This window comes from Xyrauchen texanus, chromosome 39 (assembly GCF_025860055.1).
Source record: "Xyrauchen texanus isolate HMW12.3.18 chromosome 39, RBS_HiC_50CHRs, whole genome shotgun sequence".
Taxonomy (NCBI): domain Eukaryota; kingdom Metazoa; phylum Chordata; class Actinopteri; order Cypriniformes; family Catostomidae; genus Xyrauchen; species Xyrauchen texanus.
Window position 1 is genome coordinate 8,230,200 of NC_068314.1, and position 27,638 is coordinate 8,257,837.

The 27,638-nt window shown below is 38.1% G+C and overlaps 1 protein-coding gene across 2 annotated transcripts in view; it reads right to left on the minus strand.

Annotated features, from left to right (window-relative positions):
• Positions 1-27,638, minus strand: part of LOC127632467 (serine/threonine-protein kinase WNK2-like) — a 66,677-nt gene that overhangs the window by 29,740 nt on the left and 9,299 nt on the right. The window contains exons 1-12 of one of the 2 annotated variants that reach the window (XM_052111049.1): positions 23,750-23,861; positions 13,841-14,013; positions 13,291-13,511; positions 12,478-12,635; positions 11,826-11,914; positions 6,796-7,015; positions 5,607-5,889; positions 4,450-4,913; positions 1,416-1,556; positions 1,249-1,287; positions 885-1,055; positions 267-692 (exon numbers count right to left, since the gene is read on the minus strand). In XM_052111049.1, the coding sequence (XP_051967009.1) occupies positions 267-692; positions 885-1,055; positions 1,249-1,287; positions 1,416-1,556; positions 4,450-4,913; positions 5,607-5,889; positions 6,796-7,015; positions 11,826-11,914; positions 12,478-12,635; positions 13,291-13,511; positions 13,841-13,995 (2,367 nt within the window). In that variant the 5' untranslated portion in view covers positions 13,996-14,013; positions 23,750-23,861. Of the gene's footprint in view, positions 1-266; positions 693-884; positions 1,056-1,248; positions 1,288-1,415; positions 1,557-4,449; positions 4,914-5,606; positions 5,890-6,795; positions 7,016-11,825; positions 11,915-12,477; positions 12,636-13,290; positions 13,512-13,840; positions 14,014-23,749; positions 23,862-27,638 lie in introns of those variants that run through there. The other variant, XM_052111048.1, reaches the window with a different exon arrangement.

A 27,638-nucleotide genomic window follows, 5' to 3' on the forward strand; every position in this document is an offset into this window, starting at 1 on the left:
ACAAGCAGAGTGATACACAGTGAAGGGTCTGAGTGCTGATGACCAGAACTAACTGTTGTATGTATGTGTGTGTGTGTGTATATATATATATATATATATATATATATATATATATATATCTGTATATAATCCTACTGATTGCATGGTCCCTCTCAAAGTAATTACTGTAAAACTTTTCTTATGTGATCATTGATATGACTTTGACACACTATAAATTCATAAAGAAATATTTACAATAAGGGATTGAAGGAATCTACAGCATTTACCTCTGCAAAGGGTTCAGGAATAGATGGGTCTTGTAGATGGAGGGAGACTGGTTTAGCGAGAGGCACGGAGGGCTGTGTTGGTTGGGGTTGAAAAAGGTCAAATTCCGGTGATGGAACAGGGGAGAAAATCTGCTGATGTTGCTTGGGGGTTATTATGAGTGGGGACAAGTCCATAGCCAGGTGAGGAATAGGAGTAGGAACATTCAGAGGGGCAGAAACCGGTGTGCCTGCTCCTATTATGCATGGTACATTCTGCATGGGTACCGTGGTATGAGGAGCATTGATTGGGCTTAGTGAGTAGTAGGAAGAAGATACTGAAGGAGCATTTGTAGGATACGGAGAAGGGTAAGAGACTAAGGAGAAAGGTATTGGCTCTGTCCTTGCAGATACACCCCCTTCTGGCAAAAGAGTATATGGCGAAGAAAACTAAAGAATACAGATCAGGATGAAAATGTAAACAACCTCAGGAAAACAAGAAAGTTATTTAATTGCATGCAAAACTAGGGAAAACATTTCTCTCATTTCTAACATATAGAGATGAACAAATTTCACCCTTTCCAAAGAGTGTACTTGTTCTGATATCTGAGAAAAGATGTACAAAAGATTTTATGAACTGACCTGTGTGGAAATTTGTAGAGGCTGAAGAAAGGGAGCAGTCTGAACATTCAGCTGTGGTTGTGGAGGAAGAGAAGTGGTGCTGAGCATTAAAGATGCTGACTGTAATATATGCTGTGGAAGAGACTGAGCATCTGAAGATGACTGCACTATAGGTGGAAGAGTTGATAAAGTCTGGGAAAGACAAAAAGAGAGAGTTGTACTAAAAGTTAAACACAATTTCAGGAGTACATACTCAACAGTTTACTCTAAACTGATCTCCTGAAAGTAGGGCATAATTGAAAAAGATTATAATTTTTAAAATTGAATCTTTATCACTTGAAGGCCAATATCTCCAATATCAGGATGTTTATACAGTCAGGTCTACCTGAGGTGGCAAAGCTTCAAGATGGAAATAGAAGTGAAACTGAGAGAAATACAAACACAAGGAAGAACACAAACTAAATTAAACTAATTCTTTGGTAACACACAGCATTAAGGGAAGGCAAGGATGTCTTCAAACATCCAATATCCAATAATCTATGACAGTCTTACCTCCTGTGATAGTGGTACAGTAGTCTGGTTTTGCTGTGATGTGAGGGCAGAGGCAGGAAGGCTCTCTGGGTTTGGAAGAGCATGTGGTACAGTAGTAGCTGGAGCAGAGACCATCTTAGAATGAACCAATGGTGCAGAAGGCTGAAAACACACACACAAACACTTTTAATACAGATACATTTGCAAATATGCCTTTTACAGCCGACAGCTCTTCTTCAAAATATTTGGGGGATAGTACTTTCAGCAGCACATGGTTTGATGTGACTAATTATCAGCAATTGTCAGGGAATGAAATGCAAGGAGAAAATGTGTGATATCAAAACATCACAGCAGTGATTTGCTCTTCACACAGGGGAAGTTGCTCCAAGAGGGAACACATACAGAGGTAATTTGCAGGTTGCAGCTGCAGTCATTTATTGTTCTGTCAGCTTGCTGTGCCATTTCCGATTTCTTTTGGAAATAGCAGTGATTAGAGACAAAATTTAAATTTTAGTAGAAGAAGCAGCTTGTGAGGGTGAGGGTGAGCCAAGAGCAAATCGCTAGTTCTACATTTCCTTTCCAGGATCAAAGCAAGTACATTTTTATTGTTCACCTACCATGAGACTTGGTACAAATTTGCTGTCCTGGTCATGAAGAGCTAAAGAGCTCATGCTTTGGACCTGATGTACTGTGAAGCTGTTAGACTAGCATCCCTCTGGCTATTTCCAGGCTTTGCCCTTTCACTCAGCACAGGAGAGCTGGTGCGACGACCGATAATGTGATGAAGACAACAATGGAGGTGAGATAAATCTGAGTTATCTCCCAAACTAGGAGAATGTGGCTCACTCACAGAGATAGGGGACACTGCAGAAGAGGAACTGAATGGGGATGGTGGAACAACTTGAGAAGATAAGGACATACGTCTGGGAGATGTGTGGATCGGTGATGGTGTGGATATGTAGACGGGAAAATGCAGATTTATGGTTTAGTGATGAAGACACATTTTGAGGAAAATTTGTGACTAGAATCTTCGGAGGAGAATAGCCTTTATGAACTGGAGAATGTGGGGTGATTTGAACTGGTATTGAACTCTTGGGAACAGAAGATGACGGAGACATATATTCTGAACAGGGTGCATTTGTAGGAGAAGGAGAAGGTACAATCCCATAAGTTGGTAAACTTGGGTCTGGATGAGCCAGATCAGGTGGGAATAGTGGCTTTGAAGAAGGAACAGATGGCAAGTTTAGGTGAACAGGAGAGGAAGAAGGTGAAGAAGCCTGACCCAGAGACACTTGACTCCCTGACTTTACAGCAAGCAACAGTACCATACAAGCCTGGCAGTAATGTGGGTGGACCTCTGAGTTCCTGCATCTGGATTGCACCATTAGAGCCTGAGCATTCATATTCACCTGCTCAGAACATGGTAAACTGTATTTAGAGGCTCCAGTGGTAGTTTTAGGTTCATTCATTGGTGCCTGATCATCATTTGTAAATGATGAAGACCTTGCTGTAAAGGCACATGTATAAAGTGGCTCTTCCATTGTATCCATCGAGTTCACTTGATGATGCAGCCTATCCAAGAAATTTTGCGAGTTGGTTCTCCTCTGTAAGGTTTCAAGGAATGAGGAGCCGCTACGTCTGGCCCCCGCGAAGCTATCGTAGAATAGAAGAGGCCTCTGAAAGCCACAGGGTACACTTCCATGTCGCTGCTCATTCAACCACGGTTTGATAAAAATAAAAATAAAATGTAATTCAAACAGTCATCATAACATAAAAATGGACCTTGGCACAAGAGAGAGGGATTGAAATTATGAAGGCAGTCTAAGTTAGGGATACACCGATCTCCGATACTGAAGCTTTTAGATGGATCGTGTATCGGTCCGACGAGACAGATCCAAATCCCATACTGTGTGTTAGTCATGTTCGTTAGTGTCAAGCTCCAAAAATGACATAAAAGAACCATAAAAACACCATTAAAGCAGTTCACATGACTCGTGCATTTTATTCAAAGCCACTTGAAGATGTGCGATAGCTCTGTGAATCACTAAAGGCTGTGTTTATTAAGTAAATATATAGTATGCGTAGCACCAGCGTGTTAGTGAATGGTGCTGCTCTGTTGACACAAAATCACACACAGGCTGGTGATGCACTCGAGGTTATTTTTAGCCTTCACAGCAGTGTGCAATATTTAAGCACTACTCAAGAACAGCATCTCAGATGTAGATGCTCAATAGTTTGGTTCATTTATAATATGCATATAGAATGGCACCGGAGGTGCATTTTCCAGAATTTGAATAAGAAGCTAATTAAACTGTGAACTTGCCTACAAACAGACACATACAGGACTTCCTAGAGAGTTTAGAATGTCAAATAAAAGTGTAAGGGTTTAAAAAGTGCACTATTTAATTAAATATATTACTGTTGTATTTTAAATTTAAATTAAAAGTCAATAATAATAATAATATTAATAACAATGTATTATTATTATTGTAATCATTAGTATTTGTTTACAATTTATAACAATATTTAAGTTAATGGGTTCCAAAAAATAACTGTGTGAATGAAAAGTTGACTGATGTCTTACAACTAAATTGAACAAAAAAAAAAGAGATCTGAAGTCCAGATGCAACATTTCTGGAAAATAAAAAGAAAAAAAAGGCAAATACTGGTTTCTTTTCTACTGAAGATTTGAAGACTGGAATTACTGTTAATTTCACTGTTGCATTATCCAGTATACTAGTTAATAATAAAGTGTTTCTTAATAAGTTATACATTTATATTGAAATAATGTGTAGTTAGAGGTTTGTGTTTCTTTACATATTAAACAGTACTCCCAATTAGTTCCACACAATTATGTAAAGATATTCTAAACTGAATATGCAAAAAAACAACACTGGTATCGGCTTGGGATCAGTATCGGCCGATACTGTAATTTCAGATATCGGATCGGAAGAGAAACAGTGGTATCGGTACATCCCTAGTCTTGTTTTGTTTGGGTTTTATTTCCAAGTAAAGCTCAACTTAAGTGATAAAGAAAACTCAAGAATTAACTTACAGGTGATTGCTGGTATGAGCTCTGATGCAGGTGTCCAGCAGATTTCTGAAAAGCTTCTTGACGTAGCTGCTGATATTGCTGGTGAAGCTGGACTGTGGGTTGATGCTGGTGTGTTTGAGGTACCAAACCAGAGGTTGATGCCTGTGCCATCTTGTGCAGAGGAGCACTAGGATGCTGTTGGATTCCCTGGGGCTGCTGAGGACTGGGATGTTGCTGGATGTCCTGGAGTATCTGGCCCAAGCTTTGTTGTGGGTGCATTTGTAGAACAGGTTGTAGCTGAGTCCCCAGAGGCACGTGTGCAGTTGATTGCTGTTGGGCACCTTGTGGTAACTGAGCTAGGAGCTGTACTGGAGGGCTTAAGACCCTCTGGGCAGTTGAATTTGGCTCTGAAAGGGACTGCTGAGAGGTGCTGTCTTGGTTGCTCGAAGTACCTGTTATCACTGATGAGCCTGCACTGCTGTCAGCTGAATAAGCTGGGACAAAAAACATTCAGTTATTTAAAAAAGTTAAATTTTGTTGACTTGCATTACATAAGTTATACAAAAAGCAGGTTAAAATAGAAGTCAAGTTAATATTAATTATTAGTAATGATAAAAAAGAAAGAATGGCACAAAGCAAAATCAGCACAAATGCAATTAATTGTACAATTCGGTCCCTTAGGTCATCTTCATTAGCATTTTAATAAGTTAACATGACTTTATTTTCTTGGATGTTCACACCGAACTTTTACTTCTAATATCAATATTTTTATTAAATAATTAATACAATTAATAACAAAGAATAATAGTAATAAATTCATTCTCAATTTTATTGAGTGTCTGGGCGACAAATGGATACAAATATTTTTTTGGCATATTTGTGGTACTGCATTATGTTTTTAGATTTGTATAATAACTTGCAGTGGTTACAAACGTTTGAACTTGCACAAATGTGTGAGCCTGCGGCACTTTGCCTTCACAATACATGTGAACAGCTATGTGACCGCTGAAAACAGAGTATCATAAGCCCTGTACATGCACAAAGAACCCGTTCAATCTGAATTATGAGAATATTGTATTTATTAAATCAGGCTGGAGTTACTATTTATTACCAGAACAGAACATATTTTAGTTGCTGTCTATCTGTTTAAATAAACATAACATCTTGCTGCCTCTTACATGTGGCTGTAGTTGTACAGGTTGGGGCACTGCAGACCAGGCTGACTGCTTCACTCTGTGCCTCCTCTGTTTCGGATAGAAGACTAGGTGTTCTGTCCACTGTGGGCCCTGTGGAGGGCACCTGAAGGAGATTCGACTTCTCAGTCTTTGTGCTGCTTTTGTGTGTGTTCCCATTTAGGCCTGAGACTATGCGTTGACGTCTCCACTTTAAAAGAGCCACACGATCATGGATAGACTTACCCACAATCTTCACATCAGCCTCTACAAAGAACCCAGCATCCACCTGCAGAGAATAGATTGTTGAACAGTTTTTACAAAGTTGAACAATGCAACAGATTTATTTTGTTATTTAAATAGCTGAAAAAAGTTCTGATTACAAATCCTATCTAAATATGTATTACAAACTTTTAAGATATGCTTGTTTGTTTTTTTACACACACACCAACTTCCTATGATAGACACATCCATTGTAGCACACAAGATGTTCTATGAAACATTCACAAACCTTAATGGTATAATATGGATCATCAGGTTTTGCACAAATGTTTTTCTCATGCTGAGTTTTATGCTGATAATATAATTCACTATTAAAAATAAGTAAGAGTGGACTTTGAAACACATACATACACTGATCAAAATATGAATGTAGAAAAATGTGCTAACATCTAAATTAACTGGTTTGAGTTCAGTAAAAAACATTATATATTTAACAAAACAAATATATTAATTTCTTAATCAACCTGAATACTTACACCAGCAAAGCTACTTTAAAGGTTTATAAGAAGTATAGTTCTATAAATTAACAATTGGTGGTTATCACTTTTTTTACACAAATAGATAGATAAATACATTCTGTATATATACATGCATCCATACTTGTGTGCAAATGGGGTCGAAAAGTTATATTATATATATATATATATATATATATACATAATTGAAACAAATATTGTGATATCTATTATGTATTAGTAATTATTTATATTTTGTATTTGTAATTATTTATACATTGAATTTTCTTTAATTTGTGGTCCTTTTTCAGCAAAAATTTATAATTGTGATTAATTTGATTAATTTAATAGCTAATAATGTCATTGATTTCATTACACGTTTTAATTGATGGACAGCCCTACATATCATTCTGTATATCAAGTGTTCTAAAGTATTGTAAACAACACATTCTGTTTACCATTTCCTGGGCAACTGTTTCGGGGACTTCTGTATCTAGGTCAAAGGTAAACTCAATGGCACCGCTGTCTTTATATTTCCCCTTTAGTTTCTTCTGGTCTTCTACCCAAAGCCTCAGAGCTATGGATGCCTTCTTGCCATCATCTTCTTCAGCCAGCTCTACCCTCACACCAGTGTCCTCCGCAAAGAATGCATGGTTTAGTAAATCCTTAATGGAGTACCTTTTAAGAGAGACATAGTGGTGGTTTGATCTGTTGAGAGCTTTTAAAATGTTAAACTAAGGAAAATTGTTGGTCCCATAGCAACCCACAAGTAATATGATATATTCAGGGTTGGGGAGTAACGAAATACATGTAATGGGATTAAGTACTTAAAATACAAAATATAAGTAACTGTATTCCACTACACATTTAAATAATTGATAATTAGAATACATTTACATTCAAAAAGTATTTTGATTACTGAAGAGATTACTTTGGATTTTATTGTCATTTGTTTAATTTAATATTTTGTTATTTCAGATGGAAAACATTTATACATATAAATGATGCGATCCAAAGTGCATTTGAACAGCGGTGAAACACTTTCTTATGATATGTTACATTCATACGAGCAGACAGAGAAGTACGTTTGAAGTAAGTTTGGAGCAGCAGAAATTGAAATAAACCTTGTGTAAATTGTCAGCTTTACACTGAGCTAAAATGCTATTTATAGCCATTTTAAATGCACATGTTACCAGGCACCAGGTTTTCTTGATAATTATTTTGTATTGTTTTCCTGTAAAATTATCAAAAAGTCCTTCAAACAAGATCAATTTGATTTATCTTGTTTTAGAAACGACACTGCATAAGATATTTAGGTTTTTCAGAGAATGTATTTTTAACATGTGTATTTTGTCTTACTGTACTGGCAAAGTTTTTATAGTCAAAACAAGTGAAAAAAATCTACCAGTGCTGAAGAAGTAATCCAAAGTATTTCGAATACGTTACTGACCTTGATTCATCTAATGGAATAAGTTACAAATTGCATTTTACAACATGTATTCTGTAATCTGTAGTGGAATACATTTCAAAAGTAACCCTCCCAACCCTGAATGTATTGAAATATAAATGGATGCAAGATGACATATTGATTGCCAAGTAGGGTTTCTCCGATACAAAAATTCTGGCTTCGGATACCAGCCCTGGTACTTCGGTATCAAAACTAAATCGATACTATAATCCAACAAATAAAAGCTCCCCCATGAAAATGGGCATGTATGGGAGGCTATGTAGCACCTCCATTTTCAACTACAGTCACCAAAATTGGTACATATATAGATCTCATCAAGCTGGACAACTTTTGTGCTGACAGTCATAAGCTCCGCCCAACAGAAAGTCGGAAATTTTGGATTGTTTGAAAAATACATAGGTATTCCTGAAGCCTATAGACCTATTCTATGTTTAATAGTACATAAAAGACAAAGTGTTTTGTCTAATATTTTCAGGCTTATAAGTTGTAGTTTACTGTAGTTTTAAATGATAAACCGTACTTCTGATTAAGATCTGTAATTAACATATTTTAAGTTTGTTTAAATTGTTAAATCTACTGGAATTTAGTTTTTTCTTTTTATTTGATTTTCCAATGTGCTCTAATTTGTACAGTATAAAGACACACTAGACTATGAATATATGCTTATTCTGTGCATTGTGTACTTTTGTGTGTCAAATCACATTCATTTTATCCATCAACAGAAAGAAGTCACTTTAATTGAGCGTGAGCGGCACAGCAAAAATACACTCCTCCTAGGGGATTCATGTTACAGATACCAAGTCATGCCAAGACATTGACGATGCTAAATTGGAAACAGATTTTTGATATAGTGAATGGAGTTACCATGGCAATGTGATAAATTAACGTAAAAAAACATTGATGTGGCTATTGTGGGTTATGGTCGTAGCACCACCAAATGGCGGAAGGAAGTGTGGCACTTTTAACAGACTTGTCTGTTAAATAATGTCAAGATAGTGCAGATTTAAAATTCTGAAGTGATTCTTGATATCTTAAATAGTGTTGGCATGTTAATGCATTAAATGTCATTATTCCTTTTTAAATATATTCACATGTTTTTGAGGTACTTGGGATGCTTGAATTTTCATAATATTTTGAACACCGAGTTGTCGGTCATTAGGCCTGGGCAAAACTTAACACATGAGCATGCCCTGGGAGCTCTGTCGCACCACTTTTTGACAAAAGTGGTGGGGTCAGTTTCATCTATGGTCACCAAACTTGTTACATAAATTTTTCTCATCAAGCTGGACAACTTTCAAAATTACAGCCATTAGCTCCGCCAAACATGAAGTCGGCCATTTGGACTGAATGTAAAAAAATAAATAAATTGCAGGCCCTGAACTTTTGGAATAAAGCTCCTAGGGGACTAATGTAATTGTCACCAAATTTAGGCAATATTATGGAAAGACATTGAAGACACTAAATTGCGAACAAAGCAATACATTTTTGCTAAAAAATGGAAAACAGGAAGTGCCTTACACTCACCTAAAGGATTATTAGGAACACCATACTAATACTGTGTTTGACCCCCTTTCGCCTTCAGAACTGCCTTAATTCTACGTGGCATTGATTCAACAAGGTGCTGAAAGCATTCTTTAGAAATGTTGGCCCATATTGATAGGATAGCATCTTGCAGTTTTTGAATATTTGTGGGATGCACATCCAGGGCACGAAGCTCCCGTTCCACCACATCCCAAAAATGCTCTATTGGGTTGAGATCTGGTGACTGTGGGGGCCATTTTAGTACAGTGAACTCATTGTCATGTTCAAGAAACCAATTTGAAATGATTCGAGCTTTGTGACATGGTGCATTATCCTGCTGGAAGTAGCCATCAGAGGATGGGTACATGGTGGCCATAAAGGGATGGACATGGTCAGAAACAATGCTCAGGTAGGCCGTGGCATTTAAACGATGCCCAATTGGCACTAAGGGGCCTAAAGTGTGCAAAGAAAACATCCCCACACCATTACACCACCACCACCAGCCTGCAGAGTGGTAACAAGGCATGATGGATCCATGTTCTCATTCTGTTTACGCCAAATTCTGACTCTACCATCTGAATGTCGCAACAGAAATCGAGACTCATCAGACCAGGCAACATTTTTCCAGTCTTCAACTGTCCAATTTTGGTGAGCTCTTGCAAATTGTAGCCTCTTTTTCCTATTTGTAGTGGAGATGAGTGGTACCGGTGGGGTCTTCTGCTGTTGTAGCCCAACCGCCTCAAGGTTGTGCGTGTTGTGGCTTCACAAATGCTTTGCTGCATACCTTGGTTGTAACGAGTGGTTATTTCAGGCAAAGTTGCTCTTCTATCAGCTTGAATCAGTCGGCCCATTCTCCTCTGACCTCTAGCATCAACAAGGCATTTTCAGCCCACAGGACTGCCGCATACTGGATGTTTTTCCTTTTCACACCATTCTTTGTAAACCCTAGAAATGGTTGTGCGTGAAAATCCCAGTAACTGAGCAGATTGTGAAATACTCAGACCGGCCCGTCTGGCACCAACAACCATGCCACGCTCAAAATTGCTTAAATCACCTTTCTTTCCCATTCTGACATTCAGTTTGGAGTTCAGGAGATTGTCTTGACCAGGACCACACCCCTAAATGCATTGAAGCAACTGCCATGTGATTGGTTGATTAGATAATTGCATTAATGAGAAATTGAACAGGTGTTCCTAATAATCCTTTAGGTGAGTGTATATCTTCTGTGTGCATTATTTAATTTTAATGAAAATGCAGCTGTATGTTTGGTAATGAGGGCTGATCACATTGATGTGGCTATTATGGGTCACGGTCATAACGCAGCAGGAAGTATGTCACTTTTCACAGACTGTGAAATAGCCCTCTTGTATTTACATGAATTGCTTAAAAATTATTTCGAATAATGTCAAGACACTGCTGATATAAATTTGTAAAGGTATATTTGATATAATAAATACTGTTGCCATGGCAACAATTAATTGTTATTATTCATTTCTTCCTAAATTTGTGTGTTTGAGGCACTTGGCATGGTTAAAATTTCATGAAATTTTGCACATACATCAGAGTCGTCGGGGTGGGCAAAAGTGTAGGGGGGCTCTGTAGCACCCCTTTAAAATGGGCATGTAAGACGGCCTCTGTAGTACCCCCATTTTCATCTACAGTCACCAAATAGTTCTCATCAAGCCGGACAACTTTCATAATTATAGTCATTAGGTCCACCCAACAGGAAGTCAGCCATTTTTTTTTCTCAATATTGCAGTCTCTGAACTTTTAAATACGCCTCCTATGTGACAAAATTATGCCAAGACACTGAAAATGCTAAATTGCGAATGGATTTTTATTAATTGAGCAGTGTTGCCATGGCGAGGCATTAAATTAATTGCGAAAAATGGGAAACAGGAAGTGTCACATATCTTATGTGTGACATCTGTGATTTAGATAATAATTGAGATGTATGTTTAGTCTTGGGGGCTAATCACATGGACTATTTTGGGTCACGGTCATAGCCCCACCACCTGGCAGCAAGAAATGTGGTTCTTACAACAGACTTTAAAATATCTTATATTTACCCAAATTGCTTAAAAATTGTTTAGAATAAATGCCAAATGCATGTGTTCACCTTGCATTATTTTCTGTAAGCAAAAGTGAAAATACACCCATGGTTCTTGGTCCCGTCATTGCTGCTTGCAGCTATATTATAGAATTGTTATTATGAATATAATAGCTTCTTTTCAATTACATTTTTAGACACTTGTATATTTGTATACTTGTATATTTGTATAATGTATGTCATTAGTATTCAAATTATTGCAGGGTGACATTGTCATTGAGTAGAGATCAAATTATTGCAAAGGCAAATTACTGTAAAGGTTATCAGTTAAAGTAGCAGATTTCCAAGAAAAGGCTGCCGATAAAACTACAAGTTGCACATCTGACAGAGGCAGAGGTTTTGTGACCTTTATAGACATGTGCAAGAGGCTGTAAAGCTGATGTACTCACCTTTCCTCCCAGCGATGACAGATACACTCTCCAATGATTTCTTTTATTTCAGGCACAGTCACCTTACCAAAACTGGCTGGTTTCACTCCCTGTGCAGTGAATTAAACACAAATCCAATAAACACACATTTATACACTAATCATCCATGAAAAACTCCATGAAAAATTTCTTCCAGTTTCAAAGGCAACATTTTCTTCAGTACTTGAATGCAATTGCAGAATGTGACATCAAAAAGTTTACTACTAATGACCTGGAAATCAGGAACTGGAACCATAATTATTCATATTGATATAAAAATGCTTAGCAAAGCCCTAGAGGTATATAATAAAGCTTAAAACCACCAATGATATTGTGGCAGGGCGGAGGGGGCCGGGTCGTGATCCTACACACCTGGTCCCGTATTAGGCTAATTGAGCCTCCGTGAGGGATAAAGGTTGACTGCAGGGGATCGTGCAGGAGAGAGAGATCCCTCACGGAGGCTCAATTAGCCTTAAAAGGGACCGGGTGTGTAGGATCACAACCCGGCCCCACCCTCCGCCCTGCCACAGATATCTTATATACTCTCAAGTTAAATCTGATAGAGCATCTTTAATGTTATTCAATTCTAAAAATTATAGTTTTGCTTAAGGTTTTTTTTTTTCTTTTTAATTACACTGGTGACTTTGCGATAGATTTGTGCTGCATTCTGGCATTCTGAATATGGATACTCAGATGTGGCCATTTCCAGCATACACATGCCAAATGCATACACATCCACAGCTTCATCATAGTGTTCCTCATACATCTCAGGGGCCATAAACTCTGGAGTGCCTGAAAGATAATAAAATCAATAATGAATAACAAAATGGATAATGCAGTCCTCACTTTAATATACCACATAACAAGCTAACTCTATAGGCCTATCATTTAAACTTAAACATTTTAGAGACAATAAAAAAAATATTGCACAGTCCTCTGGAATAGTCAATTCTGATTTAACTCTGAACCATCTTTACTACTTCTCGCATCACTTTGGGATCATTACAAGTTAGCTAATAAAATAATTTCAACTCAAATCAATGTTTCATGTGAATTTAATTATATGTTTGGCAAGTAGTCTTGTCATAAGATGCATAATGGCAGTCAGACGTTCATTAATTACAAAATAAACACCTACAGAACTCTGACACAAACCGGAGGTGGATTTCAGATGTTCAGCAATTTCTTTCCTCACATAAATACACAATTTCAATGCAAATAAATATTTTATGTCCATCTATTTATTTATTTGGTTAGTGGCTGTGTAAAAAGTGGGATAATGTACAGTCAGCCGGTTGTTATTGCAAAATAAACCCATTCAGGGTGATACAAGACCCCTCTGCTTCACGTCACGATCCTGATCGCCCTGTCAGGGTTTATTTTTCGATATCAACCAGCTGACTGTACATTATCCTAATACATGTGTTTAATCTCTCATGGGTGTTACCTATAACGCTTTTGGCAAAGGAAGTTCTCTTTAGTGTGGCCAGACCGAGATCTCCGATCTTGACCGAGCCTGTAGGACCAGTAATGAAGATATTGTCACACTTCAGGTCCCGGTGGATGATAGGAGGGGTCCTCGTATGGAGGAAGTGGAGACCTTTCAGGATCTGTCTGCACCAGCTTTGCAAAACTTTAGGTTTCATCACTTTGAAACGCTTCAGATACCTATTTACAGAAATACCAGGGTTAGAAATCAGTGTTTTCATGAATGTCAATATGTTGTCAACAGTATTCTAAATGGTGTATAACACTGGTGCCAACTGGAATCAAAGGGTTTGACCAACACAAGAAAGTTGTAATAAAGTTGTCATGGTGCCTCAGACCAAACATGCCACACCAATGTTAACCTGGATTTCATTCCATTACCTACAATTTCACCCTCAACTTTCAGTAGAATCACACCCTATAAAATATAGAAGTTAACAGTAAAATAATCCTTGAACGGTTTCTTCAATCCATCATCAGTTGCTTGTATTTTGTTCCATATTACGTACGTTTTCAGTGTTCCAGATGTCATCAGTTCGGTGACTAAAACAATGCACTTCTTCCCTTTAAGAGGAGATTCCCAAAAGTCATAAAAACGCACAATGTTCGGATGCTGGAGACCTTTCAGCATCTCTGCCTCCTCTTTAAACCTCTGACATTCCATTTTGGACAGCTTACGATCCTGGAAAGACATTGGTAAGGCAAGGCAAGGCAAGTTTATTTATATAGCACATTTCATACACAGTGGTAATTCAAAGTGCTTTACATAGAAGAGATTAAAATAAGAATAAAAAAATAAGAATAATTGAAACAGTTTAGAATAAAATAAAATAAAATACAGTACAAACAGTCGGACACACAGTGGCACAGTGCTCATTCAGTAAAGGCACAGCTAAACAGATGTGTTTTGAGTCTGGATTTGAATGTGACTAATGTAGGAGAACATCTGATCTCTTCTGGAAGCTGGTTCCAGCTGCGGCTGGCATAATAGCTAAAAGCAGACTCTCCTTGCTTAGAGTGAACCCTTGGTATTTCTAGCTGATGTGATCCTAATGATCTGAGTGATCTGTTGGGTTTATATTCAGTGAGCATATCTGCAATATATTGAGGTCCTAGCCCATTGAGTGATTTATCCTAAATAATCCTAAATGTAACTGGGAGCCAGTGTAAAGACCTGAGGACTGGTGTGATATGTTCATATTTTCTGATTCTGCTCAGAATCCTGGCAGCAGCGTTCTGTATGAGCTGCAACTGTCTTATGGTCTTTTTGGGAAGGCCAGTGAGGAGTCCATTACAGTAATCCACCCTGCTAGTGATGAAAGCATGCACAAGTTTCTCTAGGTCTTGACTGGAAACAAAGCATCTAATTCTTGCAATATTTTTCAGATGATAGTATGCTTATTTAGTTATTGCTTTGACATGACTACTGAAACTAAGGTCTGACTCTAGAGACACACCAAGATTCCTGACTTGATTTTTAGTTGTTTGACCCCTAGCGTCAAGGTATGCATTCACCTTGAGAATGTCATCTTTGTTTCCAAACACAATGAATTCAGTTTTGTCTTTGTTTAACTGAAGAAAGTTTTGGCACATCCAACTGTTTAATTCATCAATGCATTGGCACAGGGAGTCAATGGGGCTGTAATCGTTAGGTGATAGGGCTAAGTAGATCTGTGTGTCGTCTGCATAGCTGTGGTAAGCAATTTGGTTCTTTCTCATTATTTGGCTCATTGGGAGCATATACAGGTTGAACAGGAGTGGCGCAAGAATTGAGCCTTGAGGGACTCCGCATGTCATGGACGTCCACTCAGACTTATGGTCTCCTATAATAACCTCTCCCATCTAAGTATGACCTGAACCATTTTAGGGCCATCCCAGAAAGCCCCACCAAGTTTTCCAGCCTGTCAAGAAGTATGTTGTGATCAACAGTGTCAAATGCAGCACTGAGGTCGAGCAGTACCAGTACTGATAATTTGCCTGTATCAGTATTTAAGCGAAAATCGTTTATTATCTTTATGAGCGCTGTCTCTGTGCTGTGATGCGATCGGAAACCAGATTGAAAATTGTCAAAGTATCCATTTGAGTTCAAGAATTTGTTCAGCTGATTGAAGACAACTTTTTCAATGATCTTGCCTATGAAAGGAAGATTTGAGATCGGCCTATAGTTGCTTAATATGGTCTTATCCAGATTGCTCTTTTTCAAGAGGGGCTTGACAACTGCGGTTTTCAGGGAGTTTGGAAAACTCCCAGAGAGAAGTGACGAGTTTATCACTTCTAGGATATCTGCTTCTAAACAGTTGAACACACTTTTGAAAAAAGATGTGGGAAGTGCATCAAGGGCGCAGGTTGATGTTTTAAGGTGCTGTATGGTTTCTTCCAAAATTTTGCCATCAATTTCTTTGAAATCAGACATAGTAACTACTTTCTCAGGATGTGGTTTGATTTGTCTGACCCCAGCACAACTCAAGGATGTGCTGATCACCTTTCTGATATTATTGATTTTTTCAGAGAAGAAAGAAGCAAACTCACTGCACTTGCTGTCTGAGAGCATTTCACTGGGAATCTGGCTTGGGGGGTTTGTCAGTCTCTCTACAGTCGCAAAAAAGAGTGCGTGTGTTGTTTAAGTTGCTGTTTATAATATTCGAGAAGAAAGTCTGTCTAGCTTTGCCTAGTTCCATATTAAAAGCATGGATGCTGTCTTTGTAGATGTTATAATGGACTACAAGTTTTGTCTTCCGCCACATGCGCTCTGCTTTTCTGAATTGTCTTTTTATATTTTGCACTGCTGTTGAGTTTCTCCAAGGTGCTTTTTGTATGCCACTCTTCTTCCTGACTTTCACAGGAGCAATATCATCAATTACACTTTTAACTTTTGAGTTAAAAGAATCAAGGAGAAAATCAACAGAGTCAGTAGATATACTTGGTGTTAAAGATATAGCCTTCATAAATAGTACACTAGTGTTCTCATTTAAGCATCTCTTCTTGACAGACACAGATCTAGCTTCAATGGCAGGAGAGATCAATATATCAAAGAAAATACAGAAATGATCAGACAGTGCTACAGCCTTAATAACAATCGATGAAATGTTTAGACCCTTACTGATAAGTAAATCTAGAGTGTGTCCATGATTGTTTGTGGGTCCATGTACATGCTGAGTCAGAGCAAACGTTTTTAAAACAGTTATGATTTCTTTTGTCATATTGTTTTCTGCATTATCTATGTGAATGTTAAAGTCTCCAGCAATGGCAAAACAGTCAAACTCTGAGGTAATTGTTGATAACAGTTCTGTAAAGTCCTCAGCGAAGGCTGCAGAGTATTTTCGAGGCCTGTAAATAATGATAAGTAAAATGCGTGGAGCACCTTTTAACACACTACCCAGATATTCGAAAGACGGGTAATTCCCAAATTATATTTGCTTACATTGATAGACATCTTTAAAGAGAGCAGCTAAACCCCCACCTCTCCTACCTTCTCTGCAGACACTCAAATAAGTAAAGTTAGGAGGGGATGTTTCATTAAGGACTGTTGCACTACAGCTGTCTTCTAGCCAAGTTTCATTTAGAAACATAAAATCCAGGTTGTATGTGCTTATTAAGTCATTGACTAGAAGTGACTTATTTTTAAGTGAGCGGATGTTTAAAAGTGCTAACTTAACAGTTTTTGTCCCCACAGCAATCTTAGTTTGGCGTGTAATAGGCACCAGATTAGATGGGTTTGCTGTACGGCTTTTGAAGGCCTTAGACTTTCTATGATGTAATCGAACAGCAATAGAAAAAGATACAGGCACACTGGGTTCCCGCTTGTTTTGTAAACATTTGAGAAAGTTACTGTTATCATAGCGGGGACCCAACACATATCACTGAGAGCTGGTATCAGTTGTTTTTGGTTCACCTCGAGCAGATGGAGGAGGGTGTGAGCCCTGGCGTTGTGGCAGAGGCCGAAGAGCTCTCACAGGAGGAGGGGGAGGGCGAGCTGGGCCCGCAGGTGCTTGAGGGGCCTGACGTTTTTTGCTTGATATCTGGGGGCTTGCAGCAAAAGAGTGGGATAGTTTGGTTCCAGCATACACCAGTTCTTCCATTTTCTCTGAGAAACACAGATGTGGGAATGCTGGAGAGAGGGATAACGTGTCTGGTGAGAGGAGCTGTAATATGCTGTCCTGGTTTCCCTGGATGTTTTCCAGAAAGTCGTCCTTGGGTGCTGAATCTTGGAGCAGTTCTAATATGTCACAGTCTGTCTGTGGTGAACTTTGTGGGCAGGGCTCAGATGAGATTGTGTCCATGAGCAGAAATTGTTGTGGCTGAGTGGTGTTATCATTGTCCTTGTGTGATTTGTCATCTGCATGTCCATTCAGGTGCTGAAGTGAAGTCCTGTGGTCATTCATACTGTGTCCAGGTGTGTGTGTGTCATTCAGATTGAGTGGATTGGCACACACTGCAGAAGGATGATTGAGGGAGAAGTAGATATTGTCCTTTAGCACTCTTGAACCAAGTTTGTTTGGGTGGTGGCCATCCTGTCGAAACAGTTGCCTCTGACTCCAGAAAAGATTGAAGTTGTCAATGAAGTTAACTCCTTTTATACTGCAGGTTTTTTGCAGCCATGTGTTAAGCCCAAGCAACCGTGAATACCTGTTTGTTCCTCTTGCTGGAAGTGGTCCACTGATGAATGTTTGAACTTTCAGTCTTTTAAGTATTTCAAAAAGTTCATTGAAATACTTTTTAAGGAGTTCTGACTGCTCTATATGAATATCATTCTTCCCCACATGAATGATGAGTCGATTTGCAGTCTTATGTTTCATCAGAATGTTCTGAAGTTCCCTGTTTACATCCGAGGTTGTTGCTTGTGGAAGGCAGCATGTAGTTGTATCCCTGCTGCTAATGTTTCTGAATATGGAGTCACCCACTATCAGAGTCCTGGGCCCGGCTGCGCTCTGAGCTTAATGCCGCTGTCTGCTCGACCTTGAGCGCCAGTTCACATCAGTGTTAGCTACTGGCTGATTCAGTCTGTGTTCGATCACATTCATCACATTTGGGGATTCCTCATTCATTAATACTTCAAATCTGTTCTCAAGATGTATAGGCGGTGGTAGGAAACCAGTGTTTGCAATCCTTGTCAGAGCCGAATCTGGGGTAGAAGATGCTACTGCGGCAATATGAGATGCTCGTGACAATCTGATGTCTCGAGTGCCTTTTGGTCTCGCTCCCTGTTTTTGCCATCGATTTGTAAGTCGATCGGCTTGTTTCTCTACACTCAGTATGGCCTGTCGAGGAGCACTAGATTCATGGGACTCACCGGCTGTATGCTGAGGGCGTCCATGACGAAGCTCTGTTGTGTGTTCCGTCTGGTTTGGTGGTCCTGTAAATAACTTTGTTTCAAGAACTGCAATCCTTTGTTAAAGTCTGTGGCAGTTAGTGCAGCAAGTAGATTCCAGAAGAGGCATTTTCTCTTATCCTTTTGAATGTAGGCAGTTGAGTTTTCCCTTCCCTGGAATGAAAACTTTCAGTGGGAGGCTGGTCGGCTTTTTTTTTTTTTTTTGTAGTAGTAGTCCAAGCTTTTGAGCACTGTGCTGATTTGTTTAAGTTAAAATTAGTTGATAAAAGGAGATAAAATATGAAAATATAAAAGCGATAGAGCAAAGCGCGGAGCAGTAAGCAAGAGCGTCCGAACAGAAGCTATTGGGTGAGAGGGTTGCTTTTTACTGACAAATTAGAAGTGTTCTGTTTTAATAACTTATGAAATATAATTATTTATTGTACACCATACAGTCAAACATACGTCAAATATTGTTTGACATACAAAATATATATTGAATAAAACCCCAGAGTTCAAAAGTTGTGAACAGACGTCTCTTTTTATCATGTTTTTGCTTGTAACAAACAGAACATAAAAACAGCAGATGTTCCCAATTAAAACAATTTTCAAATACAATGTGATATGAAGCATAGATCTTAAAATAATCTTGGAGAAAATGCAACGCTACCTCAGATATCTTTTTTTATCATCCTGTGGGACTGGGATCCTGGTCTCTAGTTACAAAGCAGACCAATCACAGCAGTTGTGGTCTATGTCGACGCAATGCATAGTTACATTTTTGAAAAGGTGCATGTCAGGCTATGGCTCAGTCTATGCCATAACCGCCATAGCTATGTGTAGCAGTGACATGCCATCCATATAAGCAGGGTAAGCAGCGCTTATCTAACAGAAGAGTGAAAAGAAAAATTACACTCTGAAATATTTAAATACAGCTGTTAATATAAACTACTGTTTTGTTCAAATTCGTCATCTTTCAAATCAGTTGAGCAGCACAGTTATTCATTTATTCACTTTGGCGTCACCCTCAGGTGTAAGCACTTAATGTTATGCTATCTCTGACTTCAAGAGTCAAAGCATTGTTTACAGCCCTTTCATTCAACATTATACGTTCATTCAAACTGAATCAAGCACACTGCTGCAAATGACCAAGGTAAGCATGCTTACCTAAACGAGTAAGCCAATCAGAAGTGCCTTCTTTCAGTCACACTATCTGATAGGCTAAATTTTTGTTTTGCCTAATGCGTTATTAAGCGCTAAAATGGATATAGCGTAAGCATCGATGACCTATGCAGATTTGGCAAAGTTCATTTCAATAAAATAATTAGAAAAAGAGGCTATCAAAACTTAAACAAGCAGGTGACTTTTACAACAAAGTGACGGAGATATTTATTTGCAAGAAAAGATGCATGGATTTTTGTTCCAGTAAAAGTAAGATAATATGTTTATTAAAAATCTATGTTATTGATACTTGGTCATAGATACTAGTTCACTGTTTCTGGTTAGTCTGAGGCTATGGAGTGGTGATCTGGCAAGCATGTCCTTCTTTTTTTATGCTTTGTCAGTTTTATAGTTCTAACATTAGGGTGCAGTGTCTGTTTAAAATAAAATATATTAAGGGATGAGTGCAGTGTTTGTTACATTTGCCTTACATTTGCCTTGTGCATTTAGGTTAAGATTGTTGTCTTTGGTGGTCATATTAGTTAAATGCTGCTGTCTATTCAAATGTTTCCGAACTGTGGGAAGGGTGACATAGTGAAACTAGTAACTTACAATTGTCAAAACAAGCTCTTCTGGCACTATGGTTCATTGTATGATTTAATGGTGTTACGTCCGTAAGAACGTTTGGTAACACTTTATTTTACGTAGTCCTTGATACAGAGTAATTACTTAGTTAATTACTTATTAATAAATGTTGTAATTACATGTACCAAAATGTAATTAACATGTAACTAAGTTATGGTACAGCCTGTACTTACAGATTGTAATTACACACATGTAATAGGCAGCTACTGTTACACATATGTAACAAGCCGAGTCTGTTACATACGTGTTACAAACTTGGTACACTGTAATTATGTAAGAAAGTACTTAGTACCACACAATGTAACAAGAAGTACTTAAATATATTAGGCTACTAAGGTCTGCAGTTACACATGGCAAATATGTACGTTTTGTAGCATTACATGTATGTAACATAAAATAAAGTGTATCAAGATTGTACTTGAGTGCAATTCATGTGTATCTACATACCTTATCCATCTTAAATAACCCACTAGTTCACCGCTAAAATACATGCATTAGCTTCTTTATTACATTAAAATTACAGAAAATTACACAGGTATAAGCTACGTAAAATAAAGTGTATCAAGACTGTACTTAAGTGGACTTCAGGTGTATCTACATACCTTGTCCATATCTACCTTAGTTTGAATTAACTCACTAGTTTACAGCTTAAATACATGCATTAGCTTCTTTATTACATTAAAATTACAGAAAAATACACAGGTATAAGCCACGTAAAATAAAGTGTATCAAGACTGTACTTAAGTGGACTTCATGTGTATCTACATACCTTGTCCATATGTACCTTAGTCTGAATTAACTCTCTAGTTCACAGCTTAAATACATGCATTAGCTTCCTAATTACATTGCTAATTATATGTTGTATTTGAAGGGGGAAAATACATTTACAATTTGACTTGTCATTTTGATAATGTCACCTTTTGTGTGCAGGCAGGTGGATGGAAAGGGTAATCACAACAATTCAACTCTACACTATTGAGTTAAAATACAGTATTCTGTAATTGTAATGTAGTTGGGAACAACTGCTTGTATTTATGCTGTGAACTAGTGAGTTTACCCAAACTAAGGTACATATGGACAAGGTATGTAGATACACATGAAGTCCACTTAAGTACAGTCTTGATACACTTTATTTTACGTAGCTTATACCTGCGTAATATTCTGTAGTTGCAATGTAATTTGGAAGCTAATGCATGTATTTAAGCTGTGAACTAGAGAGTTAATTCAAACTAAGGTACATATGGATAATGTATGTAGATGCACATGAAGTCCACTTAAGTACATTCTTGATACACTTTATTTTACGTGGCTTATACCTGTGTAATTTTCTGTAATTTTAATGTAATAAAGAAGCTAATGCATGTATTTTAGCGGTGAACTAGTGGGTTATTTAAGATGGATAAGGTATGTAGATACACATGAATTGAACTCAAGTACAATCTTGATACACTTTATTTTATGTTACATACATGTAATGCTACAAAACGTACACATTTGCCATGTGTAACTGCAGACCTTAGTAGCCTAATATATTTAAGTACTTCTTGTTACATTGTGTGGTACTAAGTACTTTCTTACATAATTACAGTGTACCAAGTTTGTAACACGTATGTAACAGACTCGGCTTGTTACATATGTGTAACAGTAGCTGCCTATTACATGTGTGTAATTACAATCTGTAAGTACAGGCTGTACCATAACTTAGTTACATGTTAATTACATTTTGGTACATGTAATTACAACGTTTATTACTAAGTAATTAACTAAGTAATTACTCTGTATCAAGGACTACGTAAAATAAAGTGTTACCGAACGTTTATAGTTGTGTGTGGGGGGGGATTATGTTTTTCCGCTCTATCTGTTTCTCTCACTCTCAGTTTCTTAGGTTGTTGCGGATTGGCTATCGTGCTTGTCAGTTAAGACGATGAGTGGCCGCGCCTTGGAAGGCGGGATCTGCATTAGCGTGATGAGTGACACCTGGTGAAGTGGGTACTTAAAGACCATGCTGCTGCAAGCTGGGAGAGAACCTTGTATTGAGAGAACATGTCATAGATTTGCTTTGTGATTGAAAGCCGTTTAGAGTTTTAGAGAACCTTTATCTTAAGAGAGGCTGGAGATTGAGAGGTTTTGCTTGAGACATTTCTTATGGAGAAACTGTTATGTGTTTTATCATGGTTCACATGTATGTTCATTGTTCCTTGTTTTGGCTGCATCCAAAACCCTCTCCTTTGTGAACGTGGCGGTCTACAAAGAAGAACGGGATGTGTAAGTTTGTCACGTGACATACATTGTACACACATAATGAAACCCGTCTGTATAAAAACACTAGTTAGGGAATTGTGCCACCCGCTGTATTTATGGTTTTTAGTTAGTGTAGTTTTAGTTATGACGTCTTGGACGTTGAAGACTTTTTTTGGGGGGGTTTCTTTATATTATAGTATTAGCTGTTTAATGTGTTAGATAACCTTTATGTTACTTTCATTTCTTTGCACAATTCATTTTCCCCTTTTCCTTTGTGGTTGGTTCTGTTAGGGTATATTTTCATTCATTATATATTTATTAAAACGTATCCACTTTACTCAGTGTTCTCTCGTGTTTTCTCACCTCATTCAGTGTTATAGTGTGACGTGTCTGAGATGGTTATATGTGTTCCCCTCCTAAAAGCCCTAGACAGGTACAAGTCATAGGAGGGTTGTAACAAATGGACATAAACATGCCTGGCTCAATATATGACAATCTTTTATTTGTGTGATATGAGCAATATTACTGTCCTGAATTTAAAACAATTTGGTCATGAAGTTTGCCACTTTGACATAATTGATTCCATTGACTGGTCGGTTCTAAGGCAACAATTTACATCATAACATTTCTGTGACATTACACTTACCCATATAATGTGTTTTGGGAACAGCATTTAATAAAGTGTATAAAAAATCTTTGATGTTTGCCCAGTCTCAAAGCTCACGGCATGTGCCTGATGTGTAGCCTACAGCTTAGGTTCGATGCAGAAGTATAAATCGGCCATATGGTTTATGGATAATTTTAGTTTCTATGACAAACGTTGTTCCAAGACCAGCAAAATATGTTGATTCAGAAACATGTCTTATTAGGCTAAATCAGGGTAGGCAGCTCAGTACATTCAGTGTAGATAATTTAACTCTGGTTTAGAGAGGGACTACAGAGGTTTGTATAGAAGATATACAAGGCTTGAAGAATGCTACTGTAACGGTTGTTGGTGGTTAAAATTTTCAACCGTGAGTGTGTTGGTCTTACTGTGGGACAAGAGCCTTGAGCAAATCAATACCTTGACATTTTGCCTCCTTCTGCTCTAAAATCTGTTAAACGCTGACAGGAAGTATCTGTAACATCTTTGTCCCTTGCAATCAGGCAATGTGCAACCCCATAAAACCTCTGAGACTCACCCCCACTCTGCGCCATCTGATACCTCACATGAACTCTGAAATACAAACAGACAGAAATCTCATTCTATCTTCTCCCATTCATTCGTAATTTTCATCCAGTTTTCTGTACATCTCACTGTCAAATATTGCAAATTAACGATTTAACCAGAAAAATAATTGTTCATCAGCATCAAAAATACCACTTGAATGCCATATCATCCTACAAAGTCATTTGCACCAAACACGCTACCAGGGGCTGGATCCCTGAAAAATAAAGCACAATTCTTAAAATAAATTTCTCCTTAACTAATATTTTCTTCTTAGTTTCTATCTTAAAGGAATATTCAAGTTAAGATCAAATCTGCAGGCTTTGTGGCATAATGCCACAAAAATTAATTTTTACTTGTCCCTCCTTTTCTTTAACAAAAAACTAAAATCTGCATTACAGTGAGGCATTGACAATAGAAGTGAATGGGGCCAATCAGTAAACATTAAAATTCTCACTTTTTCCAAAAAGGATTACCACAAGACATAAACAACATGGGTTTTAACATGATTTTAGTGTGATAAAATTGCTTACTAACCTTTTCTGTGTTAATTTATATCTAATTTTACAACTTCGCTGCCATGACAACGTAACAAATTAAACCCTTAAACTCTAAACTGTAAAAAATTGTTTAAACAACTTTGCAGCTCAAATAATACACAAGTTTAAACAAAAGAATTTATATAAGAGCATTTGTTAAATTATAAGCTTCACATTTCTGCCTCTAAACCCCTTAAAAATTGGCCCCCTTAACTTCTATTGTAAGTACTTCTCTTTAAGAAAAGGAGAGACGAAATTAACAGTATGCCACAAATGCTGTCAATTGAGCTATATTTGTATTGAACTCTGAATATTCAGAGAAAACTCTGGAAAAAAAGTCACGAATATTTTGTATTTCAGGAAAAAGATTTATTTTATTAAACGTCAACGTTTATAGCATAATTTAAATTACACAGTTATGATTGTTTTAGTACAAACTTTGAGACTCTATATTATATTTGACTCTCCAATGCTGGAACAGGGCTAAAACAAATTGTGGATATAGGTCTGACTATGCGAGACTACTCTGAAGTAATCACTTTTCTTTGCATTTTGACTGCATTTATACGAAAGCCTGTCTGCGTTAGCTAGCTAGCTTTATCAATAGCTGTTAGCTAATTTTGGTGGAGGATGACAGTAGTTGTTTATAAAAAGACTGCCCATTTTATATATATGTTAACACAATTTAGTATAACCGTCATTTAGATACATCGATGCACTATTATTTTATAATAATAGAATGTATATATGTTCTGTATAACCAAGTTACGTTACACTAATGAATCTTCAACATTGTCTAGCATTCATTTCATGTGTTATTGTAGTTTAGCTAAAATTACACAGATCAATCCTTATGACACTATATTTCATATGCTTTGCAGTTATGTAAGCTTACCTGTCCAATAAGAAGAATGCAAATTCAGGGTTGTTTTGATCCCCAAAACTGAACGACGGTCCCTCCAGGAATCAAATGCCCTTTTTAGTTTTCACTCGACCATTCTCATTTTCCTGCTTTGCCAGACAGGATTCAGAAAATAAATGCTTTTTTTTTTTTTTGGGCTAATTCAAAGGTTGGTGTTGTGCTGGGAGCCAGATGTTTGCTAGATTCCATCTCTAAGATAACGTTACCAAGTGTTCCAGTTTGTTGTCACTGATGAATCATAGAAGAGAAGCACTGAGTCAAGGCTCTGTGGAGCGCGTATAAACATCACATCCTTTGGATTTTCCCGGCAAAAGCGACCCGCTACCTTCGCATGAAAATCAGTCTACAGGCTTAATTAGGCAACCAAGGAAGTCTGGGAAGGGCTAATTGTTTAAGTTGCATTAAACGCCGTTCACACATTGGCAAAAAAAAAGGTGAATATTACATGAAAATGGTTACATATTGCACATTTAAGAAGATTTTCATGAATCCAGCCCCAAATTCCAAGGCCAAGTCCACATTAAAGCCCAGTTCATAGCGCCAGCGACCCACAGCGGCAAAGGGACACAATCTCTTTCATTTTCAATGAAAGCAGAGCGACAAGATGTGGCTGTGGCGCATGACGCAAAGTTGAGAAAAGTTTAACTTTATGCAAATGATGAGCGACATTCGGAAGCAAGAACCTGTGGGAGAGAAGGCAGTGGAGCTCATGTCATCTGTCTCCTGTGACAAAACAGTGTATAGTGCAGGCAAGACAGAGGAGAAGTTATAAAGTTTTGAGGGATTTCACTATTGTATATAATTTGTGTGTGTCAGACACTGTTGGTGGGTAGAACAGAAGCATCACACTGGCAGCACAATTTATCTTATGATTAGATTTTCTAAAGCTACTATGGCAAGTTCTGCAGTCCACCAATAACATTAGAGTGACAGCAGTAGGAACGTCCACAAACGACGTCACAGTATAGAGATTAGCAACATCCAGCAACAATGACGCTGGTGGTGTGAACAGGGCTTAATACCTTTTTGTTTGAAAATGCATTGATTAGGCTGTGGTACGTTTAAGCTTCCATCCACAAAGCATCCACACATCGTTTTCTTTCACAAAAAATAGACTGTTTAGAAAATACTTTTTATTACCGCATACTTTTGAAAATGATTACGATGGAAACTGAAAATGGGATTAGTGTGGATGTGGCCAGAGTATGTGTGTACAAAAGGCCCTCAATGAGTCACACATGTATTTAGTTAATTTGGAAACATTACTTATTATGTCCAACAGGTGGCAGCCTGCCCTTACTCAAATTCATTACGAGTATTGCATCAGATATGGGAGTTTTTTGGCCAAGTAGCGAACATCCTCAGCACTTAAGTACACCACGGTATGAGCACAGACGAGAACAGGAATCCAGTGTGAGCAAAGGAGGTACACAACAGATGGCACATCATACTTCACCTAGGGACTCAAACCCATCATCAGAGTCGGCATCATATTCTTACCTCACAAATTCATGGGCAAAATTCTTCGCAGCCTCACAGTATCGGACTGATACCAGGGATCTTACCTGAGGTTTCTACTCCCTTCCATGAGCAATCGGCTAACGTTATGCCTGCCCTACACAGTGCGCTCAAAGTTCGACTATGTACCAGTGCTCCACCTACCTTGTATGAAAGAACTGCCACACTTGACTTGCATGCTTCTCCTTCATATGTAGTTTCTCCCGATCCTTATTCATCGCCAGCTGGGAATTCACGTTATTCCTTCAGTGGCATGAGTCGTGGTGGTAAGGACCCAAAGTGTCCCTCTCAGCAGCAGAGAGCTCCCCTGACTGTGCTACAGGCATGATGGTTCTGATTGATAAAATGATGGGTCAGTTACAGCTCATGAAAGACGAAGTCGTGTCAAAGCATGACACCCCTAGAGAACCAACACCCAGTTTTCCACAGCCTAATAAAGAGGCACCTCCTGTGCATTATGAATACTCTGACTCACAGTGGTATTCCCATCAACATCAGAATGCTGCCGACCGAGCTTATGGGCATCTGACAGATGCCAGAGCAGTTACGAGCCTGTACCTAGATCAAAGAGTGATATGTACCACCATCCAAGGCCACTTACTGTTCAAAGACCAAAGCCTTACTGGTCAGAGCATCCTTCCTTTCAGCTAAAAGAGTCAGCTGCAGAATACAGATGTCCTAAAGCCCAGTATACTAAGCCCAGTATACCTTAACTTGTGCATAAAGATCCAAGCGAGTTTGCCACCTGAAGCTTGCTCTGCACAAT